The following is a 20203-nucleotide window of genomic DNA, read 5'->3' on the forward strand; positions in this document are numbered from 1 at the left end:
TTAAAACTTTCACAGAGACCTCAAACCAGGGGCGGTTCTAGAGGCGGGGCCACAGGGGCCCTGGCCCCTGCTGAAATCTGATTGGCCCCTGATTGGCCCCCGTTCCTAGCGGTGGGGGAAAAAATCGATTCTTAGATGCATCGCGATGCGGACGTGGACGATTCTGAATCGATTCACAAATGTAAAAAATCGATTTTCTAAAAAAAAAATATATATATATATTTTCCTAATAACGTAATATTGACGGAACGCAAAAGGCGGAACTCTAAAGCGGACGTGTAGTGCGCGGACAGTCTGTGGCGTGCACATAACAGAGACGCGCACATAACAGACGCATGATGGCTGAGCGCCAAATTCGAACGGCACCCTCTTCGTTAAAAGCTAACGTATGGAAAATTGGCAATTTCATTGTTACCTATTTAGTATTTTTTGTATGAGAGCTGCTTTCTGTATTGTTTAGTTTTCACATCAATATGCTGTAAACCGATCTGTTATACGTTATACTGCTCTGCAATATGTGCAATGCCAGTCACAAAAAGTTACATTTTGACTGTGCTCTCTGCAGATGTTCATTCACTTTTTTTGTATAAGCTGTTTTTGATTGTGGTATACAGCAAACATTTCAAGTCATAACTCTTTATTATTTAGTTGTGAATAAGAGCGGCTTTGTATGTTACTAATTATTCAGAATATGCATCCACAAGCATTATGTTTGTATGAGAGCTGCTGGTACATCATTCTATATTTTTTAACGAAAACTGTTTGTGGATTTGCTACAGCAAAATGTTGTTTTTTTGTCTGAAGGATTCTATTGCTCATTGGAAATAACAAGAGGATGTTGGTTAGAAGTCTATTATTAAATGCTAGAGATTCAGAATATGCTGAATTTTGTATTAATTTATTACAAGTATGCTGCCAGTACAGGCACACATTTATTTTCCTGTTGGTTCTTTGCAATGTTGGGACAAATGCTGGCAAATGTAACCTTACAGTTGACTTGCCAAATCACTTCCATTTGTTTTAATAATAAAATGAATATAGGAAGTATTGGAAGTAAGTTCGTTATAGGTCATCATAAATACTTTGCTTTAAAAGTACCAAGTAGTAAAAAAAAAAAAAAAGAAATCGTTAATAATCGATAATCGTTACCCTCTGAATCGTAATCGAATCGAATCATGAGGTGCCTAGAGATTCCCACCCATCAATCGTCGACGAGAAGAGCAACCGCAGAATTCTTCACAACGATCACAGATGCAATTCCACCCCCAAACAATTAACAATAATTTACTGTTTATAAGCGACGACATGATTATGAAACTTAAAAGGTGGAATTCAGAAAGAAGTGCATTATTGTGTCCTTTATGCACAGTATAAATAAATGAAAAAAAATCATTAAGAACTTTACTGGCTCATAATTTTTTATTAGAGCGTTTGAAAAAGGAATGACTGCTGAAATGTATTTGCACCGTACTGAATAAATTATTTTGTGTGCTTGAATGTACCCTGTATTTGGCCCCTGAATGTAACATGTGGCCCCTTAATGGCCCCTGTTACAGAAAAATCCTAGAACCGCCACTGCCTCAAACAGAACAGCTGCCTTTCTTTAAAGTGAATTTCGTTTTGTATTAATTATATCTTAATTTTAATCAATGTTTCATGAACCAATTGCCTGGATTTAATATAGCTATAAAAAGTAGGCTAAATATAGCAGAATCATACGGTGACGCATTGCTGCCACATACATATTATTTTTTCACCTCAATTATGTCTAATAACGAGATCTTATGTCGTTTTAAAATAACGATGCATTTTAATTGTTTATTAATGAACTAGTCTTTTCTAAATCAGTGTAGGCTGCCTGCATACATATCTCCACATCTCTGCTGTAATGTAGCCTAGATGCGCCTTTCATACGGACAGGATTACATAATCAGATGGTAGCTACCGTATTTGCTTTCGATTGGATTTTTTTCTTTGGTGGACATTTTTTTTCAGTAACTTTATAGTTATATTTCTCATGTCTGTGAGGCTTGTCTATACACTGTTTGTCAGTTCATTTTTGAGGCGCGCTCCAATTCGGAGCAGTTCGTTTTTTTTTATTTTACAGAAGGCACACCGTTTTCTTGTTGTTGTGAGTTTACACAAATACAAGTAGTTGCGACTGATGTATTATTATATTCTGTATGATCAGAAATGGAGTATTTTAAGTTGTTTCCACTGTTGATAGGAAAATGCGAGTGATGGCACCGGCGCCTCTATCCATGTCATAGTGCGCGCTCCACACTCCGCACAAACACTTGGATATGCGCTTCATAATAGCAAACATTTATCTAGGTTAACGTTAGAGCGAGCGGCCATGCCAGACGGATAATCCTCTTCATGTTTAACTAATCAAATTCTGTTGCATTTTATTGCGGCAGTTTGAAAAGGGCGGCTGAAACACTTAGCCTATACAGATAAACGCCAAACGCTGGTGTTTTTCTTTAAACAAATTTGTTTAGGCTTTAAAATAAATATTGTTTATGGGCTAATTAATGCCACAATAATTTATTTATTTTATTTGTTTCTTTGAATACCATTGAATATTTTCATTGAATGCATTGAATATTTGCTATGCACCGCTATGCCATCCTCCCATAGAAAGACACGTTAAGAGCCACCTATTTTCTTTATAATAAAGGGTTTCTATGAAAGGAAAACGCTTAATGTATAATTAAATGCATTGCGTTCATATTCTTTATCACTGAAGCTTTTTCTTTATTATAAGGGTGTATTATTCCATTAAAAAAGGACTGTTTATAAGGTGACAATCCGTTATACATCTTGAATATTTTTGTATTGTATTGTATCTTCTGTTATAAACACGAAGATTGACATTTCGTTAAACAAAATAAGAACACAAGGTGTAAAAAAAATAAACAAATTAGGCTATGTTCTGTTAGATGTTCTGTATATCTCTAGTTAATGAAGATATAGCCTATTAACAATCATTCATAATCATTACTTTTACGAAGTGGACGAGCGGAGCGGAATACAGAAATGCGCTCTCCACTCAGGAGCTCTGATCGGAACAAACCCGAACCTCACTGTCTGCTGAACTTGCACAGAAACATCAAAATATAACCAGCTTTTTTAAATGGTTTTTAAAACTAAACACTATTTTAGCACAAATTATGAGCTTATTGGCGATTTTTTATAGCTAATTATTGACAAAATTAGAATATAGTAAAAGTTTTTTTTTTTTTGAAACTTTTGGGTGGGCTTGTTAAATGAGGCCGTGCCTGAGCTACAGGACATCGTCTTCCAAAACATAACCTGCGCGAAAGAGAGAAAAAAAATGAATGCGTCATTGTACCCAGCACTTCTGAAAATGCACTTCCGAATGCGTCTCTGTCCCCAGCACATTTCAAACCAAACTGACGCCCATGACTGTATGTGTGCTTTTGTGTATCATTAGGAGTGTCTGAAAGATGTAAACAGTGAGAGATCGTGTGGCTGGTAGTGGCCGCAAACATGCAGCGAGAGATCGTGTGGCTGGTGCGACGCTTCGCTTAGCCACGAGCGCGCTCCCATATGGGTAAAAAGAGCAAATAAAAAAACAGATAAGATGAGAAATGGACAAATAAGATATGTATTGCACTGTATGTGTGCTTTTGTGTATAATTAGAAGTGTCTGATAGATGTAAACAACAGTGAGAGATTGTGTGACTGGTATGGCTGGCGCAAAGCTAATAGAGCAACGAGCGCGCACTCCCATATACGGGTAAAAAGAGCGAATAAAAAATAAGATTTAGTTGAGAAATAGGTAAATAAGATATGTATTGCACTGTCTTTGTGCTCTCGTGTATCATTAGGAGTGTCTGAAAGATGTAAACAGTGAGAGATCGCGTGGCTGGTAGTGGCCGTAAACAGCGAGAGATCGTGTGGCTGGTGCGACGCTTCGCTTAGCCACGAGCGCGCTCCCTTACGGGGAAAAAGAGCAAATAAAAAAACAAATAAGATGAGAAATAGGTAAATAAGATATGTATTGCACTGTATGTGTGCTTTTGTGTATCATTAGGGGTGTCTGATAGATGTAAACAGTGAGAGATTGTGTGGCTGGTGTGGCTGGTATGGCCGGCGCGACGCTAACAGAGCCACGACCGCGCACTCCCATATACGGGTAAAAAGAGCGAATAAAAAATAAGATTTAGTTGAGAAATAGGTAAATAAGATATGTATTGCACTGTCTTTGTGCTCTCGTGTATCATTAGGAGTGCCTGAAAGATGTTAAACAGTGAGAGATCGCGTGGCTGGTAGTGGCCGTAAACAGCGAGAGATAGTGTGGCTGGTGCGACGCTTCGTTGAATCGCTTAGCCACGAGCGCGCTCCCATACGGGAAAAAGTAAAAAAAAAAAAAAAAAAACGGATAAGATGAGAAATAGGTAAATAAGATATGTATTGCACTGTATGTGTGCTTTTGTGTATCATTAGGAGTGTCTGATAGATGTAAACAGTGAGAGATTGTGTGGCTGGTCTGGCCGGCGCGATCCACGAGACGCGCGCTGCATTTGATTGTTTTTTTAAACCTTACATATTGTGTAAGTTCGAGTGGCCGGCGCATATATCCGTGACTGGTCGAGTGGCCGGCGCATATAAAGCAGTGGCAGGCGCATATATCCGTGACTGGTCGAGTGGCCGGCGCATATAAAGCAGTGGCAGGCGCATATATCTGTGACTGGTCGAGTGGCAGGCGCATATATCCGTGACTGGTCGAGTGGCAGCTCCCCCTGCCACGCAAAGATTTTACCCCCTCTCCCCATTAGTACAAAGAAAACAAATCAATATTATATAAATTATTTCTTTATTTAAGAACAGGGAAAGAAGGCGAAGTAACAAAACAAAACTCCAGCGCTCGACAACAGCTGGCTCTTTGTGCCGAATCGAAGTGGTAACTCATGAATATTAATAAAGCCTCGCTGACGTTGGTTGGTTGCCTTTGGTTAATATTCATGAGCTAAGCCTTCAACACGCCAGCAATGTCTGTCTTTCAGCCAATCAGTTTGCCGAGCGTCACGGAACGTTATTAATATTCATAAGCAAGTCGTTCGCCATAGTAGGGTTTGTAAAGTGTTCTCTCACATGATCGGAGTTGTGTGGAGTGTGTATGTGAGTGTGTGAGAGAGCGTCGTGAGGACAGAACTGAGGAGATGAGATGGCCGAACGACGCTGGACCGCGAGACTGTTGGCTTTCATTGGCATCATAGCGACTCTGACGAGCTGCGACACCGTTCCCTGGCAGGAGGAGAAGGTAGCAATCTTTACACAACTGCAATCTTTACTTGGTTCCTTTTAAGAGAATTGACATAGAATAGATATCTAAGCAATGTTGAGTTAGAATTTTTCATGAATTCTATGTATTTTTCTCATGAAGGGAGGGTGTTTTCCTTTGGGAATATCTGTCTGTTTTTAATGCATACCAAAAAGAAAAACTGTTTTATTCATGCATTCGTTTTTTGTTGTTGCATGTCTTCTTTTTAATTTCAAATATCCAATAGAATCGTGAGAGTGATCACTTAAACTGACTGAGGAAAGTAAGGTTAATTTGCTTCATGTCTTTACAAGGTCTGGTCACTTGCATCTTTAGACTTCAGTTCATGTTGCTCAGTCTGTCTCCCATTGTCTAGTTGCTATGGGAGCAAGATCCCCATCATTGATCCATCAGCAGGATATCTAAATATAGACTTTCAAACTCTTTTGAATTAATTCTGATCAGTATTTGGGGTAAAATTCAGTCAAATTTCTTTGAATGATGCTTTTGTTGCAATATTGCTTTTGAGCATGTGATCAGGTCATTGAAAAGGGCAAAAAAAAATACTTTTTTGTATAAAACATATCTGATCTGCCAGATGTCTTTTACTTCTGTGTTGTTCATAACAAGCTACTTTCATTAAGAGGCTCAAATAAAACATGCAGAATCAATAATCGCAGCACAAGATTAATTGGACTTTGAGACCAAACAAAACGAAATGTCGTCAGAAGATCGATTACATGTTTAAAGCAGAAGTAGTTTAATTGGGTGTTTCTATCCATCTTAACATTATTATTCAAGAAAGATCATATGATCAGAAGCCTTTCAGACTCTGTGAATGTCCTCCAGCTGTGTCGACTCATTTCAGAACCCTTCTGTTGCCATGTATAGTGTAGTTTGAACACATAATTATCCTCTAGACATATGCAGTGTATAATTTATCCTACAAACAAGACTGTACTAGTTTGGTTGCAACATTACCATTAAGCAAGAGTATTATCATCATGTTTTTTTTGTTGTTTTTTCTGACTGTAATGGGAGTCACTGAATTAGGTTGTATTGTAAGGTGTGTTTTTTTTTTTTTTTTTTTTGTGTGTGTGTTTTTTTCAGCTTTGTAGATTGAGAAAGAGTAGACTTTTTAATATATGATTCATTATCAATAAAGAACATTCTAGATTAATTTCATGGAAGATGTCTCAACCACCTTAAAGGGTGCAGCCCAACAAATCATCTTTTACTCACCCTCATGTCATACCAGATGTATATGACTTTCTTTCTTAAGGTGAACACAAATAAAGATTTTTAGAAAAAGAATCCAGTAATGCAAGAGAATGTTGATGCTTCAAAAAACACATACAGCCATCATGATGGTAATCCATACTATCCCAATGGATGAACCTATGACTTTTAAAACAAAATGATAGTTGTATGTATGAAATTGAAAAATTCTAATATTTTAAACTTTTAACTGTAAACCATCGCTTCTGGCCAACTGTACACATTCACAAGAAATTTTGAGTTTATGTATGAGATAAATGTAAGCATGTTGTGAATTTACCACAATTGAAGTGACACAGAAGCGCGCAAAGGACGTCACTAGTTGCACAAGCTTTATAATGTTAAAAATATCTACTTTACGTTTGTTTTTGAAGAAAATGAAGAAGAAAATGTTTCATTCATTGTAAGCCAATGAGATTTTATAGTTTGTCATGCATACATTTAAGAATTCTAATTAGAATAAGTGGAGGTATTCATTTTGGCATTTGAAGTTACGTGCGAAAATTGGTTTCCCCACACTATTTATTCCACTCTGCCCATTGTCTTCCATTGTTCAAACAAACTGTACATATATAGTTGTCTGCACATTTAACTGGTATAGGAGAAAGTATTACAGCCAGGGCTCTCAATCGATTATAACATTTAATGACACATTTTTGTAATAGTTAATGCATTAACAATAAATAATTAAAACTACATAATTGGTCTTATGTAGTTTTTAGGTTCATCAGTTTGCATTAATGGGATTTATTGCAGCAGAGCTCCTTAATCACAATTATTATGTCAAATTACATGAATGTGTTAGTTAGCTCCGGCCTTTAAATGTGATTGGCAGAGCAATGTCTTTACCATTTAATCCTGTGAAGTAGTAGTAGGGATTTTACGCCTGTAGATGGCAGCAAGTGACTTTATGAATGAGTCATTGAATGATTCACTCAGCCGATTTCTTCAAAATACTGTGCTCAGGGATGCAGCGGTTGGTTCTGCTTTGGAACGATTTTGCCAATGCAAAAGTATATCAATAAAAGAAGTTACTTTACGCTTACTGAAGTGTTATAAAAGCAATATCAGGCTCAAAATTATGCTGTTGCTCTGAATATCAGCACGACTATGATTACCTGCAGCCGAATCACAGCTGTGCTGATATTCGGAACAACAGTAGGTATTGTTAACTTTACATGGACTAATTTTCATCAATCCGAAGGAATCCAGTTTGACTTCTTGAGTTCTGTTGATTTCAATGAACCCTAAATGTTGCAATCTGATTGACATTTTCATTTACATGTGCATTTGTGTATTCTGAAAAAAACTTCAGCGCATGTGTTGTTCCCCAGTCACAGCATTAAGAACTAAAGAAAGCCACCGCTATAATATCACTGGAGCTACTGTGAGTATAATTGTCGTTTTGTCTTGATGACGTACCTAAAAGGAAAGCTGACAAATATGTCGGAAGAGCTTGATTGAGGTGTTTACATGAAGGCTTTTCAATCGGTTGAGCCATCAATCCAATTACTAACAAATTATTTAGGTGTCTGTAAACCTGGCTAGTGTGATATTGCTTAATTATATTAGATTTGATCAGATTTTTTTTTTAGGCAGAGGATGTTTGCATTAAATACTATTTACTCCCAAGTGAAAATAGCAATTTTTTTTCTTTGCACTAAGTGTAAATAGTTGTTAGATACAGATACTTTGCATCTCAGTGTTGTCACCATTATGTTCGGTTACATTTAGTTCATGGACTTTTAGTTTGCTTTCATTCCTCACATTTGTTTCCTTGTCTGTGTTTCCCGCAATAGATCTGTCACCATGGATACTAATCACGTTCATCACAACTGCTAGTCGTTTAGTTAATCGCCACTGTGTATTCAAGTTCCTGCCTGTGTTCTGTCTAGTGTCCGGTATTGTTTGTTTGTGTCTTGCCCGCTGGCTATGATTCTGAGTTATTTATTAAACAAACTTGTTACCTTTCAATCATCTTCGTCTTCCTTGGTGTAACGGTTACCAGCTGGAGTGCCCTTGAGAGCCACCAGAGGGCACTCCACACCAGACTATTATCACTCCCTCACAAACTACATTTCCCATAACTCACTGCCCAGACTCATCATCACTGATTGCATGCACCTGTGTCTCATTACCCTGTTAGTCTCAGCCTATTTATACCATGTTCACTCATTCACTCACTGCAAAGTTTTGTATGTTGTTACACTGCATTTCTGAGTGTTTTCCCTGGTTTCATATCTCTTGGTTTTTGGCTTTTTTGCCTGTTCCGTGGATTACTCTTTTGCCTCTGACCCCTGCCTGTTTTGTTTGTTTGGACGGCCTACCTGTGTTTTGACCTATTGCCTGTATATTGGATTACGTGTCTGGATTGCTCCTTAATTAAAGCTGCATTTGGATCTCAACCTTCGTGTCTCGGAGCAGTTCGTAACACTTGGATCTAATCGTGACAAGTGTATTGTAGTACGTTATAAAATAGTATGCAATAATAACATATTCAGTGTATATGATTACATTGATTGAAATCATAAATGAATGCTGTCTTATTAGGACATTACTTGTCCCTGTCCCTAAAGCCCTCTCCTACACCTACCCCTACCCCTAACCCTACCCGCTAAACACTCTATTCCCACTATTAATTAGGCACTTTTTTATTTATTTTATATAATTGCCTTTCTGAGTTGATATGCAAAGGGAAAAAGGGAGAAGAATGAGTTAAGAAATGGCCAGATTCAAACTTGAGTTGGTCTCGTCAAAAGCTAACGCCACCAACCTTACACTATACTACGCCACTGATATCGGGTTTCTTTTGTAATTCTGTCTCAACCTGACACTCCCCATTTTTCCATGTATTATAATGTGCTGTTGAGAGAGGCATGTCAGATGTAAAAGAGAGGGAAGATTACATCTGTACAGATAATCTTGAAGAATACAGTGAATGCAGTGTTGTAGTTGAGACCCGCTCATTTGAGTTCAAGTCAAGACCGAGACCAGAAGAGGGTTGAGTCAAGACCAAGAACACATGCTCCCAAGTCCATGGCAATACAGAGACCATGAAAATATGGACCATATTTCAATGATCTTGGTCTTGTCATGGACTCGGGAGCATGTGGATTCAGACTTGTAACTCAAACTCGACCGTCTTCTGGTGCCAATTACATAAACACAGTCGATATGTGACTGTCGCTGCATCCAAAATCAGTACTGTCTGTGTAGGTTCTACATTTGAATTTACTTTGCGACCGCTAAAAAAGTAGTATATAATATGAATATGGGTAGTATGAATGAAATTTGCCATGTTGTTACTGTCATGTGACCTACCAGCGTCAGTTGCGTCGCTTCACTGCCATTCATCAATCCTCTCCCGTGTCCTCATGAGATAGTAATGTGTCCATCGAATGCACACTTCAGAATTTCGGCAGAAGTAGAAGGTCATCCATGGACTGGATTTTCAAATACTATTCGGACATACCACTCACAATTGTGTCTTTACCATTTAATCCTGTGAAGTAGTAGTAGGGATTTTACGCCAGTAGATGGCAGCAAGTGACTTTATGAATGAGTCATTGAATGATTCACTCAGCCGATTTCTTCAAAATACTGTGCTCAGGGATGCAGCGGTTGGTTTTGCTTTGGAACGATTTTGCCAGTGCAAAAGTATATCAATAAAAGAAGTTACTTTACGCTGACTGAAGTGTTATAAAAGCAATATCAGGCTCAAAATTATGCTGTTGCTCCGAATATCAGCACGACTATGATTACCTGCAGCCGAATCACAGCTGTGCTGATATTCGGAACAACAGTAGGTATGTTAACTTTACATGGACTAATTTTCATCAATCCGAAGGAATCCAGTTCGACTTCTTGAGGTCTGTTGATTTCAATGAACCCTAAATGTTGCAATCTGATTGACATTTTCATTTACATGTGCATTTGTGTATTCTGAAAAAAACTTCAGCGCATGTGTTGTTCCCCAGTCACAGCATTAAGAACTAAAGAAAGCCACCGCTATAATATCACTGGAGCTACTGTGAGTATAATTGTCGTTTTGTCTTGATGACATACCTAAAAGGAAAGCTTACCACTCTTTTGGCGTACTGTTTTTCACAAACTGTACTGTAGGGAAGTAATCGATTTGCAGTGTGTATCTTAAAAACCAGTCTGACAAAATACTCTTCTAGTCTGAAACTTCACTCAGACTCGAATATGCTGCTCAAAGGTATAAATGCACACAGAAACAGTGAAAGTGGATACACATCACAAGCTCATTTGAAGATTAATAAGCAGCATCTGCAAAAACCCACTGTGTAATAAATAAATGAATACAATTTGTAATTCCTTTTCTCTCCAGCTAAAACATGTAGCAACCACACTGAACTCCAGTGAACTGAGCAGTGTCATATCTCATACCGATCTGGACCGAATGTGGCAGAAAGACCTGAAGACTATGCTTGTTGTGCGGTACCCTGGTTCAACTGGAAGCCAACACGTTCGGGAGGTCAGTATGTATGTGTGTGTGTGTGAGTGTGTGTATGAAAGCTCATGTTTAAATGTGACAGTGTAATCAGTGTGCGAGTTTCTCTCTCTTCAGCATATTAAATCAACCCTCGGCTCGATGAACGCAGGGTGGGAAGTGACAGAGGACGCCTTCTATTCTCATACTCCTTACGGCCAACTTCCCTTTACCAACATAATTGCTACTCTCAACCCTGCTGCAAAACGTCAGTTGGTGCTGGCCTGCCACTTTGACTCCAAATACTACCCACCACAATGGGACGGCCGTGAGTTTCTCGGAGCAACGGATTCTGCTGTCCCCTGCTCAATGATTTTGGAATTGGCAAGAGCCCAAGATGACGAACTAAAGACCCTGAAGGTATGGCAATGTACACAGAAAATAGGGATGGGTCACCATGGTTGAACAACTGACTAGTCGATTAGTAAGGTCATCATCTAATGTATATCTAGATTTTTTGTTTTAATATTTTTTAGCAAATAAGTTTTGTTGACAGCAAAAAATACTGTCACTTGTTTTTATAGACCCCTTTTCAGCAAGTAAACATTGTGATGTTTTTTGTGGGCGGAGCTTAGGTGGAGGCAAAACAATTCCCCTGGCTAGTAAGTTTTGATAGCTTGTTTTTTAACAATGACTAGAGAAAATCTTAATATGTAAAGTCAGGAACGCAATTGTTATTTAAAAAAGTTAACTTTAACAGGCAGAACCAGATCGACCAACCCGTACACACTCACTCAATGGATGGACGATCTGACAGGATTAGCTCCGGTTGAGTGGCCTGACATCCACACCTACCTGAAAGAGAAAACGAGCGTAAAGAGAAACTGAGGGCGTATAAATCTTTAGATGCCAATAACTATTTGCTGAATGGTCACGTTCACGACTTGTGTGGTACGATCCAAAGTTCTGGTCCAAAGCGCCAAGGTCCGATTACGACCATGCAAAGAGTGACATTACAGTACAATTTTAAAGATGTGAATATTTTCTAGAAATAAAAATTCCAGATACAGCTAATTAATTTTTGACCTTTATGTATTTGATTATGCTTTTGTGGTAGATTTTCCCTACGCACCTGACATAAGTTTACCTGGCATCTCCAGTCGACACCCAAGCGTCTACAGTCGACACTTAAAAATATTTATACTCTAGCACTGCATCTACAGTCTTCAGGTCGGACATCGTCTCGTCCCTTTTTACACTAGTACTTGAGAATAAGATCTCTAGTGTCCTATAAACTTCTGCGCAGCAATAACTAAACAGACTCCAGACAATGCCTTCAAATATGCTTTAATCACGGCCGGAGGATCTCAGACCTATTTCAGAGAGAATCCCACCAGCAAAAAGAATACAACAGTTTTTATAGAATAGGAGCATAGCAAAGGTGACATGATTCATCACATCATTTTCCTACAATATGATTGGTTCTTATTCAGCAAACCCTTCTGTTACTATAAGCTTTGTTATTCAAAGTCATGAGTTATTCAAAATCATGAGTTTATATATTTAAACATTTGTCTAGTTTCACTTCCCCTTTTGTTATATTCGGACATGATTCAGACACTGACTGACTTTGACCAAAATGTTTGGAAACATTTCAGGTTTCAAAAGCATATAATTGTTAATCCTGCAAGAAAAATAAATGTTAGTGATGATTAATTAAAAAATCCATCACACTTTCTTAACAGGTTCTTCAAAAAGTTTAGTCACAATCAATCACAGCAATGTATATGCAATCACAGATGATTCACAAATAATCACAATAGTTTAGAAAACATTATGTGAAACATTTTCAAATTGGAGCCTGTACTCGATTCTGGCACCCAACAACACAACAAGATGACATTTGAAGCTCCTTGTGTAGCTGAATTGTGCTGGTTTGAATTTAATTTAATTTCCCTTTTTTTTTGCCTCCAGCTAACGCTGTGACGTAATTGTGAAGTTGGCGCAAAAAGGGTCTATAGTAAAAGAAATTTGGAAAAGTTTTATACATCCATCCCCCTTTAAAGCACTGCCACTACAAACATAACCATGAGCATTGACATTAAAGAGATTGTGATGAATAAATGGAGCAACGCAAGCTCATTGGATGGAAATACGTCTCTACCTACATTTTTGCAAAACTTCAAAAATGTTCCTATACATACAATTCACTTTAGTTCCTTGCATTGTTGCTTCAGCATATGCTTTTTATCTCACATTTGCTTTTGTTAACTCTATCGGTTTGAGTAGGTGGAACGTTATTTTGCTATATAACGCTATAGAGCATTAACCTTCAGTAAAGAACTCTCTTTGACAGTGGGTAGGGTATAGCTTTATTTTGTGCCAACTTCCTTATTAATTCGATTGGAATTCATGAGATTGATTATGAATTTACATATTAAATGTTTTTTCATTTGTGTGTATTCTGTAGTGTCACAAGTAGATGGCAGTATGTATATGTTTTTTCCCTCACAGGACTCTGGGTCAGATCTGTCTCTGCAGCTGTTCTTCTTTGATGGAGAGGAGGCTCTGTATCAGTGGACCTCTGAAGACTCTCTGTACGGATCTCGTCACCTAGCCCACAAAATGGCGACGACACCACATCCACCAGAAGCCACCAACACCAGCCAGCTCGACAGCATTGTACAGTTCTCTCATAAACAATGATTAATACAAAGAAAAGTTGACATACAGCCAAACCTACATTCCTCCATGGATTACAAAATGAGATATTTTGACATTTAGCTTGTACAAATACAAAAAGTACCATTAAAGTGGTCTTATGTGATGTTATAAGATTTCCTAAACTTTGTGTGAGGAACAGAACAATATTTAAGTTGTTATTCACTGATAAATCGTACATTCATACTTCCTCGTTCACTGTATCAGAATATATATATATATATATATAACTGGACAATCATATATTGTGAATGTACGGCTAAAGAAAATGAATGCAAGCAAACTGGTTAAAGTCCTTAATTCATTCAATTTCTCCCCAGGATCTGTTTGTTCTACTGGACTTGATTGGAGGTCCTAATCCTCGCTTTGGTAATCAGTTCTCTAGCACGACCCGATGGCTTTCCAAACTTCAAAAAATTGGTTAGTAACTGTTCTGCTCTGTTTTCTTGAGTCACATCTTTTCTCCCTTTCTTTTCCTCTGTTCTTTTCTTTTCGTTTTCTCTTTCTTTTCCTCTGAGAAATTTAGTTAGGTTTGGTTATGGATGACAATAAGTCTAAACAAATGTCCATATGAAAGTAATTGTTTCAAATACTTGAATGGTTCAGTTCAAATGTTCCTCATATATGTGAGTCAGTTAATCATTCATTCAGTTGTTGTTGTTTTTAGTTTTTTTTTTGACCAAAAACACTGATTCGTTTAAAAACTAAACACTGCTGCAATGTGTTGCTTTTGTGCAGTTGATTTTCATTTGCTTTCATTCAGAGCTACTTTCATTAGCATACCCTTGTGGAAAAAGTACATTTTAGCATACTTTTAAAAAGAAATATAAAATATACTTATGTGCAAACTTATAGACAATATCTGACACTTATTTGAATTTACATGTATAATGGATTACATTTAAATTAAATGCAGTTATATTAAATGCAGACCCACCTAAATGGGGCTTATTATGTGTAATTTCATATTGAATTCTATTGTTTAGTTGGAGGATACTGCCGATGTACTGACCATTAGTTATGCTAACTGAAATCGATTAATTAAAAGAAGTCTCCATGGGTTTTACAAATGATAGAAACGGAGTGTCTCCAACTTGAGCCCACCCTCAGAGAGACTATGGGTTGAGGCGGCACTCGCAGCTGAAGCCTTCTCAGGGGCTGATGGAACGGAATGATTTAAAATATACTTAATGGTAAAAAATTATAATTTGACATTATTACATGTTTTTTCTTAGTCTCAAAAGTATATTCTCTTCAAGTGCACTTAAGTGGCTTTTTTATTCCAGTAATATTTTATAGTAGAGTTTAAAATATATACATATACATACAGTCATGGTCAAAATTGATGGCACCCCTGATAAATATGATAAAAAATGGCTGTAAAAAATAAATCTGCATTGTTTATCCTTTTGATCTTTCCTTCAAAAAATTTCCTTTCATTGAAGTAAAAGAATTGAAATTGGGGGGTAAATCACATTATGGAATAAATGTTTTTCTCCAAAACACGCTGGCCATAATTGTTGGCACCCCTAGAATTTTTTATGAGAAAAATATCTCTGAAGTATATTCCCATTAATATTTACATTTTTAAGTAACCAGGGTGACTAGGAACATGAAATTGTCCAGCTATGACTTCTTGTTTCACAGGAGTTTAAATATGAGGAAACACAAAGGCCAAATTCCCTTGCTCATCCATCACAATGAGTAAAACCAAAGAATATAGTTCTGCTGTGCAGCAAAAGATTGTTGAGCTTCACAAAATAGAAAGTGGCTGCAAGAAAATAGATAAAGAATTGAAAATCCCCATTTTGACCATCAGGGCAATAATTAAGAAGTTATAATCAACTAAAGATGTTACGAATCTGCCAGGAAGAGGACGTGTGTCTATATTGTCTTAATGCACGGCGAGGATGAAAGTTTGAGTGGCCAAAGACTCTTCAAGGATCACAGATGGAGAATTGCAGAGACTTGGGGGTCAGAAAGCCTAAAAAAAATGATCAAACAACCCCTACATCCCCACATGTTGTTTGGGAGGGTTTCAAGAAAAATGCTCCTCGCTCCTCCAAAAATAAACTCATATTCACTGAACATATTCAGTGGTCAGACATGACTGGAACTTCAAAAGGGACCAGATTCTATGGTCAGATAAAACAAAAAAAAGGGCTTTTTGGCAGCAAACCCACCAGATGTGTTTGGTGCAAACAGGGATGAAGAGTACCCCATGCCTACGGTTAAATATACTGCTGGATCTTATATGTTCTGGGCCTATTTATTTGCTGGAGGTCCTGGACATCTTGTTCAGATACATGGTATTATGGATTCTAGCAAATACAAACAGATAAAAAATCAAAACCTGACTGCCTCTGCTAGAAATCTTATAATGGGCCGTGGTTGGATCTTTCATCAGGACAACGGTCCAAAACAAACATCAAAATCAACACAAAAATGGGTAACTGAGCACAAAATGAAGCTTCTGCCATGACCGTCCCAGTCCCCTAAACCATATAGAAAATGAGTGGGGTGAACTGAAGAGAAGAAGCACCAACATGAACTTCTTGAAAAGAGATTCTGTATGGAGGAATGGTCTCTGATCTCTTGTCAGTTGTTCTCCAAACTCATAAGGCATTATAGGAGAAGACTCAGATCTTGGCAAAATGAGGTTGCAGAAAGTATTTAATAACAGGGTGCCAACAATTATGGCCAGCGTGTTTTTGGAGAAAAACATTTATTTCATAATGTGATTTACCCCCACTTTCAGTTCTTTTACTTCAATGAAAGGTTAGATTTTTGTGAATTTTTTGAATGAAAGATCAAAAGGATAAACAATGCAGATTTATTTTTTACAGCCATTTTATATCATATTTATCAGGGGTGCCATCAATTTTGACCATGACTGTATACTTCAAAGTACACTATAAGTGCAAATTCCATACAATGAAGCACACTCACAAGGGGAGCAAAATATAATGTAACTGGTAATATTATACATAATTTCTTAGTTACTCAGTATACACCACTAGGTGTCAGTATAATCAAAGCTGGCTGCCATATTGACAAGCACAACATAAACAAAAACACTATTGAATGCACCTATAACCTTTATAAAATAATAAATGTTATACTCTAAATGAGCTGATATTGAGAGGAAAACTCTTTTACTGTTGTCTAGAGCGTCGGCTGCATGCGCTCGGTCACCTACAGAATCACCCTAATGAGGTTCAGTACTTCTGGCCTGGCCTACATGTGGGTCTAATTCTGGATGACCACATACCATTTCTCAACCAAGGTAAAAGACTTCCTGAGATTAATATGAATGTTTATATAAAAAGGCATTTAAGCCTTATGTATGTATTCCTCTGCAGTCGCTGCGATTTTGCATGCAAGACAAAATATTTTGTCGATCCTGGAACAACATTTCTGTCTGAAAATTTAGTCCTAATCTTATCCCTACCCCTAAACCCAACCCTACCAATAACTTACCCTAAAATCAGAGGGAAATGAGAGGTGAATAACACTGATGTAGAAGCACATAACCCTTGTTGTAAGCCTAAACTTGACATAAACTGTGAACTTGTCCCTCAAATCTGAGTGGTTGATGGAAATGTTGTTCCAGGATCAATAAAGATGTTGAGGTTGTACTTGGTGGAATCACGTTCACCATTTCTCTGCCCTCGCAGGGGTCCGGATTCTTCATCTCATTACGACTCCTTTCCCTGCGGTGTGGCACACTTTTGATGACAATGAGGATAACTTGGATCGTACCTCCATCGGCAATCTCAACAAGATCCTGCAGGTGTTTGTTCTTGAGTACCTCAACAAGAAAAGTCAGAACCCTATTGCTGAAAGCACTTAATCTTTCCAAACTAGACCATCAGTCCCCAATGACATTTCTCTGACAAGCATTGCGAGTTAGCCAGTTTCACCTATTCCAGGTTGTTTTTTGACAATTTATTTGTCACACAATCAGTAAGTTCTTCTGTAGCATGTGAGTTCCAACCAGATGCACATTACTACAACAGGGGTTGCAAATGTCTTCGGATTGTTAAAAATCAGAAGACGTTTAGGGCCAGATTTACTAAACAGGGCAAATTAGCGTGAGAGCGCAATTCCAAAACAGCGCTGATGGGAGTGGAAAGTTCTGCGCGTGATCTACAGACGACGTATAAATTAAAGAACAGACACTCCTGGATCATTTCCATAATGACCAACGCAATCTACCAAGAGCAGCACAAATCAGCGTCTGGTTTAAGACATGCTTATTTTGGGCAGTACTGTAAATAATGGAGCAAATACAAGTAAATTGACTAGCGCAAACATTAGTAAATCACCTTGCATGATTCATTTAAATACTTTCCTCCCATAAATACTGCGTCTGAAAGGGAAACTCCTACAAATGCATATGCAATAAGGTCAGACACAAAAATAACCCTGTCCACACCTTTTCAGGACAAATTCAGTGTCCTTAGAAGATCCTGACAGTAGTTTTTTAATGCCAAAAGAGGGTTTGTTAGTAAATCTGGCTCTTGATTCAGGATCTGACTCGGTATACAGGGTTTACTGTGTTTTTTTTTCTTTCGTCACCTGTTCATGCCCCTGTCCCTGTGCAACAGAAGACCAGGACATGACGGCAAAACGAAATACTTACAAATATTGGTACTCAATATATCTTATTTTTGCTGGTTACAGGCATAAATAATATAATTTATTATAGCCTTATACTGTGTAGCCTTTTTGACTTTAGTGTAAATTGTTTTATGAATCAACAAACATGAAGTGTAAAGTGTACTGTGTCAAGAATCACAGTGTTTCATGATGCCTGTGTGATTCTGCGAGCTGCTGCTATTGTCATGTGTCCAGGTGTCAATGTGTTCCTCACTGTCCAGTGAGATCTGAAATGTTACTTTAAACATGTATCCATTTTAAATAGCTGATTATAAAGCAAAACAGCTAATAAACAGTTTACAAAGCAGTGGTAAAACCATTCTTGGCTTCTGAGTGTTCATTCATAGCTTTAGTTTCAGTACAGATTAGTTGAGGATTTGTGGAGGGTTACATTCTTTCATTTATGTCAATCTTAAAGCTCATAAAATGAAATTTCTGTCATCAATACTCACCCTCATGTCGTTCCAAACGCGTAAGATCTTCGTTCATCTTCGGAACACAAATTAAGATTATATTAAGTGTATAAAGATTTTGGATTAAAATAGTTATTTTGGGGGGGTTGCGCACAAACACTATTCGTGTCGCTTCATAACATTAAGGTTGAACCACTGTAGTCACATGGACTATTTTACCGATGTCTTTACTACCTTTCTGGTCCTTGAAAGTCGCAGTGACGTTGCAGTCTATGTGGGGTCAGGAACCTCTCGGATTTCGTCAAAATGTGTTCTAAAGATGAACTAAGGTCTTACGGGTTTGGAACGACATCAGGGGGAGTAAATAATGACAGAAATTTGATTTAAGGGTGAACTAACCCTTTAATAGATTTTTGTCCTAAAATTGTATTGTTAAAGCATACAATATATTACTCAACATTATTATGTCTTCATAGCGAAGACATAGTTTTTTTTTTTTTTTTTTTTTTTTTTTTACATTTATCTAAATTAGAAATGTTGCCTTGAAATAAGTTGATGAAAATTAATTTGATGAAAAATACGTTCATTTTAACTAGAAAAATAAAATAAACTGGAATATCACTATTTGAAAAATAAATAAAACAATAGCACATGAAATTACTCAAAATGTAACTACAATGAAAACTGAAAATAAAAACAAATTCAAAATATTAATAAACACTATAATAGTAGTATATAACTAATTCTAAAATAACACTGATCTTGAGCAAGTTGATTTATGTTCACTTCCAGTTCTGATCTGTTTTTAGGGAAGGACTGATTGTAATTATTTTGAACGTTTTAGTGGTTCATTTAGAAGGAAGTGTGTGTCTCCATCTAGAAACGTCTTTAAGCAGGAAGCTCTTAGTGTCTATGTTTGTCTATAAACTGTAGCATAGACTGGTTTCATCCCCCTAGAACTGGGTGTTCCCATGCAATAAGAACTTACAGACCACATGATCATGATGCTGCCATGAATTCCAGTGTCAAAAGTCCCCTGAATTATTGCATTCTCACACATAAATATGGGTTTTCGTGCACTGGGTGTATTTCTGGTATATTCATTTAAAAAATGTAGTCACTGCAGTAATGTACAATTAAAAATGTACTTGAGAGGTACCATACTACCACAAGTTTACAATGTTCAGTCCAGTGTTATTTTAGCATTAATCATATACTGCTATAGTATGTATTAATATTTTAAAGTAGCTTTTTATTTTAATTAAACATTTTAGTAATTTTTTATGAGCTTTTGTCATTTTTATTAGTTTTTTTTGTATATTTCTATTTAGCTTTATTTTCATTTATTTTTATTTCAGTTTTAGTTTTAGTATTTTTAGTACTTCA

General features: G+C 37.2%; 1 protein-coding gene across 1 annotated transcript; it reads left to right on the forward strand.

The window, feature by feature from the left end:
* The first annotated feature begins 5092 nt into the window (after window positions 1-5092).
* qpct (glutaminyl-peptide cyclotransferase) lies at window positions 5093-18723 on the forward strand. Its single transcript, XM_084393455.1, has 7 exons — window positions 5093-5290; window positions 10920-11066; window positions 11160-11441; window positions 13536-13703; window positions 14063-14162; window positions 16912-17028; window positions 17420-18723. Exons 1-7 carry the CDS (start codon window positions 5195-5197, stop codon window positions 17593-17595), a joined length of 1086 nt encoding a protein of 361 aa, XP_084249581.1. The 5' UTR covers window positions 5093-5194; the 3' UTR covers window positions 17596-18723.
* Window positions 18724-20203: the final 1480 nt, after the last annotated feature.

Source organism: Rutilus rutilus (genome assembly GCF_951802725.1).
Source record: "Rutilus rutilus genome assembly, chromosome: 21".
NCBI classification, from domain to species: Eukaryota; Metazoa; Chordata; class Actinopteri; order Cypriniformes; family Leuciscidae; genus Rutilus; species Rutilus rutilus.

Excerpts from the sequence above, each read along its gene's own strand:
- qpct (XM_084393455.1), top strand. The coding sequence starts at position 5,195 with ATGGCCGAACGACGCTGGACCGCGAGACTGTTGGCTTTCATTGGCATC. Across the intron at positions 13,704-14,062 it reads CCAGCCAGCTCGACAGCATT|GATCTGTTTGTTCTACTGGA; the intron begins GTACAGTTCTCT and ends ATTTCTCCCCAG. Across the intron at positions 14,163-16,911 it reads TTCCAAACTTCAAAAAATTG|AGCGTCGGCTGCATGCGCTC; the intron begins GTTAGTAACTGT and ends ACTGTTGTCTAG.